At 47.2% G+C, this 13,498-nt stretch overlaps 1 protein-coding gene across 1 annotated transcript in view; it reads right to left on the minus strand.

Moving 5' to 3' along the window:
* Positions 1-462: 462 nt before the first annotated feature.
* The window catches only part of ARHGEF37 (Rho guanine nucleotide exchange factor 37), a 109,932-nt gene continuing 96,896 nt past the window's right edge, over positions 463-13,498 (minus strand). The window contains exon 14 of the mRNA XM_036994063.2: positions 463-891. Within this exon, the coding sequence (XP_036849958.1) occupies positions 712-891 (180 nt within the window). The 3' untranslated portion in view covers positions 463-711. The remainder of the gene's footprint in view (positions 892-13,498) is intronic.

Here is a 13,498-nt window from a genome sequence, read left to right on the forward strand (position 1 = left end):
CAATGGCTGTGTGAGGGTGTCTTTTCCTTTTCCCAAATCTCCTCTGAGGAACAGCCAAACGGAATGTACCTTGATCAATGTGGTGGTTTCTTTACAGACTAGGTTCTGCACCTCAGGCTAGGCTTGCAGGGTGGTTAATGGTGTGTTTCCAGGCTCTTGCAGATGTGGTAACAGAGCCCTGCCTCTAGGTAACCAATCTGCCCCTGTACAACAATGCCCTCATGTGGCAGACCCCTAAACTGCAGGATACCTAATGGTCAGGCATCTAGGGTTTCTTCCTTCAGGAGATGGAAAACAGAACTAACTGCCCCTTTGGACTAGCTGCCCTGAGAATTCTCCCGGAAGAGAAGACCCCAAATTTGGAAGAGAGTCATTCTCAGAAGAGATGGGATGGGAACTCAAAACATTTCAATTTTCATGCAATTTTAATAATAGAAATCATGTGATACAGCATCCTTGTACATGAAAACTGATTCACCAAGACCTTTTGAATACTGATTTCCTACTGGTTACAGTCCATCAGCCGTCCTTGAACCTGTTCCATAGTTTTCCATTATATATAACCATGAGGATATTATGCATTTGCTGTCCACGGCCTTGCTCAACATACTACATCACTGTCATTTTCTTGTCAAATTGAAGGAAGAGAGAAAATGAAACCCCTCTGTGTCCCCTTTGTTCCTGGGGATGGCTTCCAGAAGACACACTGCCCTAGGAGTCAGAAGTCTTTAAACCTGGTTCTAGTTTGGCCATTAACTCTCTGTGTGATTGTGAGCAAGTTGCTGGAGCCCTCTGAGCCGCATATCCCTCCTCAGGCAAATAACCTCTGTGCTGTCCACCTCTCAATGAGGGTCTGCTCATTGGTTTGAATGAAGTTAACCTTGTAGGAATCTAGAGAAGATGACATAAATAAATAATTATTAACAATGAGTAATATGGGGAATTTTTCTGCTGCAGAATTGAGGAACTAGAAAATAATGTTCTGGTTCAGAGAAACAGCTATTAGGAGATCTTTCTCTGTGTGTGCAATATGTGCACATGTGTCTGCATCTCTCTCTGACTCCATGTTTCTCTCTGTGTCCATCTGTCTCTCTGTGTCTGTCTGCCTCTCCTTTTACCAGTCTGTTCCCTCTCTCTCCCTCCCCACTCGTCCTCCACCTTTTCCTAGTCTTACCTAGACCAGAGCTGAAGTGTTTTCTCAAGTGGCAGCTCAGGTCCCTCTTAGACCAAGTCTGCCCTTTCTCCCCACAAATGGCTTGGTTGGCAAGAACCACTCAGAACAAGTCAAGACAGCCTCAGGGTTTTTCTGGGGCTCTGGCTCCAGGCTTGGAAAGCAGAGCATTCAGTCTCTTGCAAGTCCCAGTAGGGTGTGAAAATGGAACTCCACGGCAGATGAGAGTAGAGGGGCCCCAGACTGCTGCACTCAGCTCAAGGAGAGGATCTTCCAGCACATGGGGGCCGATGGCTTCATGCTAAGGTTGGCAGCGCTAATGCCCACAGCTCAGCTCTACTTCTTGCTCACCAGATGGCCTCTGCCACCTGTCCTGCCTCTGCAGCCTCTGGTGTCAAGACAAACCTGAGCACAAATCCTGACTCCTCCACCTACTTATTGTGTAACCTCGGGCAAGTCATTAACCTCTTTTAACATTGATTTCCTTTGCCTGGAAAACGGAGATGATAAGAGGTGTGTTATATGGATCAAGCTGAACAATAGCATAGCTTAGAACAGGAGTCTGTACACTACAGCCTACAAGCCAAATCTGTATTTGTGCAACCTACAAGCTAAGAATGGATTTTATAATTCTAAATGTTTGGGGGAAAAAATCAAAAGAAGAGTAGTATTACATGACACTGAAGATGATATGTAATTCAAATTTCAGTGCATCTAAATAAAGTTTTATTTGCACACAGCCACACCCATTCATTTAAAGCTGTTTTTGCACTACAGCAACAGGGTTGAGTCGTTGGGACAGAGACCTATGTGACACTCAGTGTATAAAATGCTATCTGGCCCTTTATAGAAAAAGCTTACCTACTACCCTTGGCACAGGTTTAAGAGCACAAACTACCTGGATTCAATTCTCTGTTTTATCACTTACTGATTTTGTGACTTTGGGAAGGTCACTTAATCCATATTTATGTCTCAATTTCTTCCTCTATAAAACTGGAATAACAATTGTTATTATGGGTTGTTTTGAAGATTAAACGAGTTAATATTTGTAAAGCACCAGCACCAGTGTCTGCATGCCGTATTTCATAAATAAACAAAGGAGATCATGGTTATGAAGAATTAAGTGTGTACTGTATGTTGTGGATTTGGTTAGAAGCAAAGTCAGAAGGAATGGTGTCTGGGGCAACATATGTATTTGTCAGTCACTTGAATGAAGAAGGGAGATGGTGGAGTGCACCAAGAGCACAGGCAGCAACTGGGAAGGATGGGATCAGATTCTCAAATGCACTGACTGTACATGACAATTAGGGGAGCTAACCCTAAACATGGTCAGTTACTCTACAGAGCTCTCGGTGTGTTTTGCTCTTTTATTTTTTTATTTTGGCTGCTATTGAAAAATAAAGAAGAATAAGAGCTGCTTTCTTATCTCCTGCTTGATCACCCACCTTACCAAGAGATAAATATTTTTGACTCATGCAGTCTTGAAAAGGAGTTGAAGGTGATAGACATTCTCCCAGAGTGGGAGAGGGTTTGGAAAAGCTGAGGTGAGCAGGGAGACATGACATAGTAGCTGCAGGTATTATGTCCATTTAAATTCCAAGCATTATGAGCTTCCACCAAAGTGAGGGCGATATCAGGCTGCATTAATAAAAGGAGGTCTTATATATTCTTAAAAGATATTAAAGAGGACACTAACAAATGGAAACTCATCCCATGCTCCTGGCTAGGAAGAACTAATATCGTCAAAATGGCCATCATGCCCAAAGCAATATACAGATTCGATGCAATCCCTATCAAATTACCAATAGCATTCTTCAACGAACTGGAACAAATAGTTCAAAAATTCATATGGAACCACCAAAGACCCCGAATAGCCAAGCAATCCTGAGAAGGAAGAATAAAGTGGGAGGGATCTCGCCCCCCCAACTTCAAGCTCTACTACAAAGCCACGGTAATCAAGACAATTTGGTACTGGCACAAGAACAGAGCCACAGACCAGTGGAACAGAATAGAGTCTCCAGACATTAACCCAAACGTATATGGTCAATTAATATATGATAAAGGAGCCATGGACGTACAATGGGAAAATGACAGCCTCTTCAACAGCTGTTGTTGGCAAAACTGGACAGCTACATGTAAGAGAATGAAACTGGATCATTGTCTAACCCCATACACAAAAGTAAATTTGAAATGAATCAAAGACCCGAATGTAAGTCATGAAACCGTAAAACTCTTAGAAAAAAACATAGGCAAAAATCTCTTAGACATAAACATGAGCAACTTCTTCATGAACATATCACCCCAGGCAAGGGAAACAAAAGTAAAAATGGACAAGTGGGACTATATCAAGCTGAAAAGCTTTTGTACAGCAAAGGACACCATCAATAGAACAAAAAGGCATCCTACAGTATGGGAGAATATATTCATAAATGACAAATCTGATAAAGGGTTGACATCCAAAATATATAAAGAGCTCACACACCTCAACAAACAAAAAGCAAATAATCTAATTAAAAAATGGTCAGAGGAGCTGAACAGACAGTTCTCCAAATAAGAAATTCAGATGGCCAACAGGCACATGAAAAGATGCTCCACATCGCTAGTCATAAGAGAGATGCAAATTAAAACCACAATGAGATATCATCTCACACCAGTAAAGATCGCCAACATCCAAAAGACAAACAACAACAAATGTTGGCGAGGTTGTGGAGAAAGGGGAACCCTCCTACATGGCTGGTGGGTATGTAAATTAATTCAGCCATTGTGGAACACAGTATGGAGGTTCTTCAAAATGCTCAAAATAGACTTACCATTTGACCCAGGAATTCCACTTCTAGGAATTTACCCTAAGAATGCAGCAGCCCAAAATTTGAAAAGGACAGATACACCCCTACATTTATTGCAGCACTATTTACAATAGCTAAGAAATCAACCTAAGTGCCCATCAGTAGATGAATGGATAAAGAAGATGTGGTACATACACACAATGGAATATTATTCAGCCATAAGAAGAAAACAAATCCTACCATTTGCAACAACATGGATGGAGCTAGAGGGTATTATGCTCAGTGAAATAAGCCAGGTGGAGAAAGACAAGTATCAAATGATTTCACTCATATGTGAAACATAAGAACATAGGAAAAACTGAAGAAACAAAACAGTGACAGAATCACAGAACCCAAGAATGGACTAACAGTTACCAAAGGGAAAGGGGCTGGGGAGGATCAGTGGGAAGGGAGGGAGAAGTGGGAGGAGAAGAAAGGGGGCATTACGATTAGCACGTATAATGTCGGGGCGGGCACAGGGAGGGCTGTGCAACACAGAGAAGACAAGTAGTGATTTTTACAGCATCTCACTACGCTGATGGACAGTGACTAATGGGGTATGTGGGGGGGACTTGGTGAAGGGGGGAGTCTAGTAAACATAATGTTTCTCATGTAATTGTAGATTAATGATAGCAAAATAAAGAAAATTTAAAAATTATAAAAGGTCTTATAAAAAGAGGGAGGTGATGTGCTTCTGCCTGCTCTGGCCACCCCATGTCCTATTCTGGGCAATTTAAGAGGGATGTAGACACATTTGGTGATATCTCCAGGCCTTCTGATCAGTTGCACTGGGGGTCTCTCCACCCTCATCATCCCTGGCCCTCAGGAGCAGTTGGTAAATGTCAGCAGCTTCAGGCTTTTAAACATCTTCAAACGCACCCAATTCTCCACTAGAAAGTAAGTTCTGCTTCAAGTCAAGAATTCTACTTTATCAGCAGCTACAAAAATTAATCTGATCTCTGGGGCAAAGTTTAGCCTGTGTGGTAACACCCTAGATCACCAGGCCACTGTGAACCCTGCATCTCCCAGGGGTCTCAGAGACTGGGTGGTCCATCTCAAAGTCCTTAAGGCCCCCTGCCGTTTGTCTCCAGTCAGATTTCCCAGCTTTATCTCCCATTATTCCCTTTACACATAAACGTCTCTGCCAAAGGGGAACATAGTTCAGCTTTCTCAAAAACACCAAGTATACTAGTTTTTTTTTATTACAAGAGGCAGAATGCCAACTCAGACTAGGTTGAGGAAGAAAGGAAAGTTTATAGGCTCATGTGACCGAGACATATAGAGCTGTGTGGCATCAGGCCCATTTGGATCTGGCAGCTTAGAGTCTCTCGGTCTTGGTCCCTTGGCTCAGGGTCAGCTTCTTTCTCAGGCCAGCTTTCCCCAAGGAAGTTGCAAAATGGTTGTTGAAAGCTCTACCCTCAAATCCTGCAACTCAAACACCCTAGCGGCCCATCTAGTAGCAATAGAATTTCTCTCCCCCAAGAGTTGGAGCCCAAACTCAGGAACTGACTCTCGGGAACAGCCCGGGGTTATTGTCCACCGCAGATCAAGGCCTGTAGCAGGGCACACTGAGCGCAGCTGAACAGGCCTGTCTCATGCCCCGGGGGTCAGGGTAGTCAAAAGGGCCAGGGTGCCTTGATGATGAGTGTTGCTCACACTAGGGGGTTAAGGGCGGGGAAGGGCAGGGCCCTAAGGGGCCAGGCACCACAGTGTGGAGGAGCCAGGGAGGCCACGGCACATGCCCGCACGTGCTGTAACAGTCTTCCCAGCAAGCCAGGGAACTGGCATCAGTCCCACAGAGAGTGTGGAAGGGCACCTCTGGGTGTTGGAGGGGAAGTCCTGTGTTTCTTCAGGACGCCTTCCTGGCTAGGGGAAAGGCCTGGAAGATCACAAAAGGAAGCCACAGGTGGGATTTTGAACTTTGAGAGTTGACCTTCCTTCAAGGATCGTGCCTAATGAAAAAGACGCCTCAAGAGCCTGGGCCCAGAGTCCCTGAGAGGCCTGGGGGGCCAGGGAGGTGCCGCGCATCAAGCACCACCCGGCTCCCCATCCCCTCCTTCTTCCTTGAAGAGCCCTGTGTTTGTTCAGGGCTCCACTCAGCCCAGCCTCAGGGTGACTCGTGACTGGTCCAAGCCCATCACGATGCTCCCACCCCTCTTGCCAACCACTGGACTGGGCATGAATATGTGATGCAATTTCGACTAATGAGCTGCTGGGGGGTTTTGGGGAACCATTTTCCTGGCAGATGAAAAGAAACAGACTATCCGTCAAGCTGGACATTGTCATATCTGGAAGTGAAGCACCTATCTTGGCGACCAAGAGGAGAGCCAGCCTGAAGGCCAGCTGACACCCGAAGACAGCAGGGCAGGAAAACGGGAATGACCTGAGACCTTGATCATGAAACTGAGCCACTGGATTGACCAACCCTCGAGCCATCCTACTTGGGGAGTTCTTAGAATGCAGTGCAATGAATTCCCCTTATTGTTTAGGCCAGCGGAATGGAGTGCTCTCTTACTGTACCGTAGTATGCTAAGTGACTCAAATGGGCTTTGCTTTTTGAAAAAGTCTCTGAAGGGAGAGGACCTTTCCACAGAGGCTGCTGAGGCTCTAGGCAAGCAGCATAGCCATTCTGGGTGGCACAGAGGGGTGGGAAGGGGGTGCTCTTCAGAGACTCATACCCTAGATCCATCAGGTACTAGCTGCATGCCCTTGAGGCTTCATTGGCCTCTTTAGGCCTCAGGGTTTTCATCTGTAAAATGAGAAGAATAACCCATACTTGACTGAGTTGTGAGGATTGAGACCTTGTGTAGAGTTCTGCCATCTAATTATAATAGCCATTTTGTGGAAGGATCACTTTGATCTGTCCATCATTGGACCAGGATTTCAATGATACCCAAACAGTGACTTATAAAGTACTGACAGTCTATCAGAATTTCTTCAACCTTTTTGAAAACTCCAGATTCCTTGGCTCCATCCATGGATATCATGATTCAATAGATTTGAGATGGGGTCTGTGTATTAGGACTTTCTCAGTTGCGAGTAGCAGAAAACCCAACTCAAACTGGCTGAAGTCAAAAAAAAAAAAAAAAAGGCAATTATTGGTGTATCTGAACAGTCCAGAAAGGTAAACTTCAGGCAGGCATGGCTCGATCCAGGTGCTCACATGTCATGAGGTCTGTCTTTCATCTCTTGCCGTGGTTTACCTCTATGTTGGCTTCATTCTTAGCCAACAGTTCTAGCTGACAGCTACCAGCCTAGGGCCGCTGAGAAAGTAGAGCATCTCTTTCCTTACAGCTCTGCCAAAATCCTGGGCCTGCTGCTCAAGCCTGGGTTTGGACCTGGGCTGATCACTCTGTCTGTGATTGGCCAGGCCTGGGGAACGTGCTCACCCCTGGAGACCCAGTAGGGTCTCTACTCAAACCACACAGGGTTGTGTGTGAGGCAGCAACTGGCGACTATCTCAGGGGAAGAGGAAATGAGTGCTAAGCAAACGTGCTACAAGGCTCAGAATTCATTTTCCTACCAAGTCCTGCAGTTGATTCAGACTCACTGGCAGATGTAGGAATGGCTATTGGATAGATCACTGGCTTTAGGACTTACAGGAATGGAATCCCTTTCTTCCTAGGAGATCTTAAACAGGAGTCAATAAACAAAATTGATCCAAAAATGGCCCTATCCTGGTGGAAGGAGGGGCTTGGGGGCTTCCCTGGGGCTCTCCTGTTTTTCCTGATTTCCTTGCTCTCTCAGGTCCCTTTGCCTCTGATTCTCCAACCCTACATTCAGTGCAATGGGCAGGGTGGGACAGGGGTGGTCTCAAAGAGTTCCCTAATGCTGACCCCCCTCCAGCCCCCACACCTGCCTTAGATTCCAGCACCAGAGGAGAGAATCAGGACAGGAGAGGCCAGTGGCTGGCTTAGAAGGTGCATCAGACAGGCCGCATCGATACTTCTGGCTTTGAAAGCACATCCTGGCCCAAAGCCAAATGCTTCCTGGGCTCTGCAGTGCTGGGCGCTGGGGCTGCGTGGGCGCTGATGACCCACCTGTCTGCCAGTGACAGAGGGGATGGTGGCAGTGCCGCATCGGTTGGAGCTGGGAGATGCTACAGGGACACACTGGCTGAGGAGACGTGGCAGAGGATGAAGTCGATTTCACACTTTATTAGTCAGTTCAAGGCCTACCAAGGCCATCCTGAAACTGGATTGAGGCCCCCGCTCTTCCTGTCCCTCCGCCCACAGGAAAGGCCTCTGTGCCCCAAGCTCTACTTGTTGAAGGACAAATATATTTTTCACCTCAAACCTCCCACCCGCTCCCTAGCATTTAATTCTTGTATTCTGCAAAAGGCTGCTGCAGCTGAGAGTCTGCAAAGCTGATAGATGAACAAATCCGAAGCATGTGTGTGGCCAAAGGTAGGATTGGGGGTTGGGCCATGTTGTTTATTTATTCATATTCATCCATCAGCCATTCAACGAATACATATTGGGAACCTACTATGTGCGAGCAGACTGAGCTTGGAGCTTAATGTAATAAAACATAATGTCTTCATTCATTCACCAACTCTTCACTGAGTACCATGTGCCAGGCCCTGGGGATACAGTGTAAACAGACAGACATAGTCCCTGCCTTCATGGAGCTAACTTAGTGGGAGAAACCACAAGTTAAAAGGCAATTTCAGCAGAGAGGGAGAAGGTCGGAGTAGAAGCACACATGAGGAGTGCCTGAACCAAGGAAGGAAGGCTTCCTAGAGGAGGTGATGTGTCCCTGAGAGGTGAAGGATGACTTGGCAGAGGAGAGGGGGGAGTGGGGAAGGGTGTACCCCCAGATGGAAGAGCAAGCAAAAAAGAGACCAGAGAGAATGTAGACTCAGCTCAGCTAGAGCTCAGGGTTCAAGGAAGGGAAAGGATAAGCAGGGGCCACACCATGAGGCCATTGTCAAGAACCCTGGGAAGACCCCCAAGTGCCCTGGAGTCAGACCTGTGTTTCTGAAAGCTGACCCTGGTGGCACCCTCATGAGGAAAAGAAGGATGGCGGATGGCCAGAGGCGCTGGAGGCTGTAGCAAGCTGGCAGGTGAGCACGTACAGAGCCCTGACCTGCGGTGCTCACTGCAGTGGGGACAGTGAGAAGTGGGTGTCTTTGGGAGACATGAGGGATACTATGCCCTGTGGGGGTTCTCTGCAGTTCAGAGGTTGGTCGCAGAGACAGAGACTGGACTGGGAGTCAGATGAAGCTGGGTTCGGACCTGCTCTGTTCTTAGCACCTATGTGGCCCTCGGCAAGTCTCCATACTTCATACAGTGGGACTCTGTCGCCATTCAAGGGGACAGCAGTGCATGGGAAGGCACGCACATGCAGCATCTGTAAGGGCAGGAGGAAACTTGTGAAGAGAATGGGAAGAACTCAAAACTCAGTTCACAGGAAAACATCTCACTGCCATCTTTTTGCCTCCTGCCTTCATGAAAGCAGTCATAGATCCCATGTCCGTTCCTCATAAACCAGGCTTGAGATCCTAACTCTGGATCTCTCTGGCTTTTCTTGTCACTTGACTCCTTGTAGCCTCAGTTTTCTTATCTGTAAAATGGGGATAAGAACCAGTATGCAGGGCATTGTGTCAGTTGTGGGGACTGACTGAGAACATGTGTGTAAGGTGCTTGACACAATGCCTGGCACCTAGTAGGTATTAAGTAGATGGTCATTAGAATTCTCCTGAATATTCTCCAGTCTTATCATCCCCCATCCAGGTACCATGAGCACTTCCTTTGTGCCAGATCCTGTACTGGGCATCAGAGATGAGCAGAAAATAATAAAAATGTCTATAAACATTTATTAAATGCTTTCCTGATCTAACTGTTTTCTGTGCATGTGAGTATGTATTAATTGATTAAATCCTCATATGAATCCTATGATGTAGCTACTACTATTATCAGGTCCACTTTACAGAAGAGGAAACCAAGGCTCAAAGAAGGTGAAGAACTTTCCCAAAGTCACACCATGGGTGAGGAGAAGTTGGGCTTGATCCTGCCTGGCTGGCTCCTGAGCCCATATTATGATACCATCCTGGCTGTCAAGGATCCGGGGTCAGCAGTTCAGTGTCAAGGCAGTATTTCTGCTGGATCTGCTCTAGCTGAGTGCCCCTCAGGTCCAACTTGGTTATGAATGACAGTGACTCCATGTGGTGGTCGAGTACTCTGGCATCTGACTGCCTGGGTTTGAACCCCAGCTCTGCCGCTGAGAGTCTGGGTGACCTTGTGCATGTTATTTAATTTCTCTGTTCCTCAGTTCTCTCACTGTAGAGCATATGACCATGACAACCTCACAGAATCGTTGTGAAGTAGTGGCATAAATGAGATAGTGCATCCAAATTGCTTGGCCCAGTGCCTGGCACACACAGGTGCTCTAGAAAGTTTGGCTTTGAGATGAAAAAGGAATTTATTGGTGCCTGTAAATGAGGTACAGAAAGGACACAGGTGGGGCTGATCTTGGGTCACTGAAGTGTGATCAGAGGACTACCTGTCTCATTCTGTCTCCCTCTGTCTTGTTCAGTCTCTCATGCTCATTTCCTATTGCTGTCTTATCCTCTCTCTCTATCCACTATCTCATATTCTCTCTTCTCTTCTCATGCCAGCTTCATTTCTCATGGGCCCACATTTCCAGGATGTGGGACCACAGGCCTTAAGTTGGGGTGCCAGTTACAATACAGGGTACCTGGTTATATTTGAATTGCATATAAACCATAAATAATTTTGCATTATGAGCATGTCCCATTTGGGACATACTAATAATTATTTTAATTCAGGGCTGAATAAGATGGATACAATCACTACCTTTCTAATGGGGGAATCCAACAACGAACAAATATAACAAGAGAGAGCAAAACAACATATAATGACAAGAGACCGGGTGGTCCAATAGTGAGACTGGAGCTGGGGATGGAGGGTGGAAGGCCAACTGGGTGGAGTGGTGAGCACAGCGTCACTGAGCAGCTGACCTGCATAGCAAGAAGCCAGCGCAGGCAGCTCTGGGGGAGGGCGTCCAGGGAGGCCAAGGGCTGTGCAGAGGCCCTGAGTCAGGAACGAGCAGCTTAGAGGAACTGGGGAATAGAGAGGGAGCATGCAAGGGTGGCCATAGTACAATGATGCGGACAGGGTACATGGTGCGGCGGGAAGGAGGAGGCGCTGCCACGCAGGACTGTTTAGGTCATAGGAAGGAGCTGGAGTTCTGTTCAGTTTTAAGCAGAGGCGTGACATTCTCCAAGTCAGTTTCTCATAGACTCCCTGACTGCTCTGTGGAGAGTGGGCTGAGACTGAAGGAACAGCGTGGGGACAGAGTGACCATTAGGAGGCTCCCAGGAGTCTGGGTGACAGAAGCTGCTGCTCCGCTGGGAGCAGAGGCAGTGGCGCTGGGGGAAGTGGGCCGATTTCAGGAAAGACTGGGAGGTGACTGGCCTTGCTGAAAGATTGTAGTGAAGGGATGGCAGGAAGACAGGCATTGTCTCTGGTACGAACTACTGAGTGGATGACAGCGCCATTTTCTAAGAGGAAGGGTGGCTTTGGGGTCACAGTTGCAGGCTGAGTATTTGTTGGTCCCATTCCTTACAGGTGGCAAAGAAGTGTGACAAACTCCTGGTGGAGGAGTGATGTGATTTTAATTTTTTATTAAAAATAATGTGTTGCATGCATATGTTAAGAGAAACATAAAGCACATTATCATTGCAATACTAACTGCAGCCAGTCAATCTGGACTGAGTGTTTTGGCTGGTAGCTGGGGTTCTTCAGTTGGGGGAGGGGACATGAGTCCCCTGGGAAGTGCCATGGTTTGGAATTTCCAGCCTGCGAGGGGGTAGTGTGGAGGGGAAGGGCATGTATGTTGAGATTTTTCCAATTGCATCTGTATATATATGTCATTGTGCTTGTATTTTTATTTTATGCTTGCTTTTCTGTCCCTAGCTTTCTGGGGGGATTTAGGAGGGGAGGGAAGGGTGAAGAAGAATTTGAGACAAAAAAACAAAAGATGGAGGGAGAAGGGGATTAAGGGATACTGTAATTCACAATCACAATATAGGCAGGTCACAGGCAAGGCAGTACAGCACAGAGTAGTGACCCTCTAGCATCTTACTAGGCTGATGGACAGGGACCACAGTGGAGGGGTGAGGACTTGACAATATGGATGAGTGTTGAAACCACTGTGTTATGTATGTGAACCCATCATAAGATTGTATATCAATGATATTTTAATAAACAAAAACATAAGATAAAATAGGGGGAAGGTATACCCACACATACTGGCCATATCGTGAGACTGTCTATGGCCACGAGGCCTGAGGGGGAAGTTTCCAGAGACAATGTAGTAACTCAGTGTGGCCACTCTGATCACCAGAGAGTGTCTGAGGACGTATCCCAGTTACGTTCCCAGGGGAACAACCTTTGGCCTCTTTAGGCATCCACTTGTTTTCAGTTTTGAAAGAGCTCACACATCGAGGGGGTAGTTTTCAGAGTCTGAGGTGGTGAAGGGTCAGGAACACAGGCATTAGAGGAAAGGTTGAAGTGGTGCATTAGGCCAGAGAAGAGAAAACTCCGGCCGGGGTCACTGCCTGCAAAGTCCGGGAGGAATTCTGTGGAGGGAGCGGGAGGGGGCAAGGCTGGCTCAGCAATCAAGGATTGGTCATTGATTAGGCATTTGCACATCTCAGATACAGTGCCGAACACTCCCTGCCTTATCCATTTCGAAATCCCAACAACTCTTTGAGGTAGGACTGATTTCCTGATTCACCCACAAAGAGGAAAATGAGGTTTTAGAGAGACGATGTAACCCGTTGAGGTCACACAGCTGCTAAGGATTTGAACTCAGGCTATTTGCAACATGAAGCTGGGCTCCCGCCGATTGCCGCCTTTCACCCCAGACCCTCTCCCAGCTCCAGCCCACCTTGCTCTCTTGTCCCACACTGCCCTCAGATGAGAGGGTTTCAAACAGGTGTGGGCCAGCCCCCAGGACTCCGTATGAAGTCAGTACAAAGCTGGATCCAAATCTCATACACTCTGAGCCCAGCCTCCTGCCGGGATCTCCCTATCTTTAGTGGGCCTGACCCCTGAGTTCCCAGGGCCGGGTACTTTAAACTCAGCTCAAAGAACAGGATCCTACTACCCACCTTCTGACTGATCTTGATCTCGGGGGTACCTGCCCTCAAGCCCCACTGGGGCTCTCACCATGGGCTGGCCTCCTGCCCCATGTTCCTGGGGCGTGTGCCCTGCATCACTGTGCTCCTCAGCCTCACGACTCCTTCACCTGACTCAATCCTCTTTCTGCCCCCGGCAGCCGGTGCTGTGTTCCCAGCCCCGGCCCTGCCCCAGGAAAGAGGCCAGGGACTCAGTCCTAGCAGGGACACCAGTTTGTCCTGGGAAGTGCCGACAGAATGAGGTCCACAGCAGCTGGCTGCTGTTGAGATTTGTGTTTGTTTTTTTTTAGCTTGAGGTTCTTGAGAGCTTCCTGTATGCCAAGCACTGGCATGTAA

This window comes from Manis javanica, chromosome 1, assembly GCF_040802235.1.
Source record: "Manis javanica isolate MJ-LG chromosome 1, MJ_LKY, whole genome shotgun sequence".
In the NCBI taxonomy this organism is placed as follows: Eukaryota; Metazoa; Chordata; class Mammalia; order Pholidota; family Manidae; genus Manis; species Manis javanica.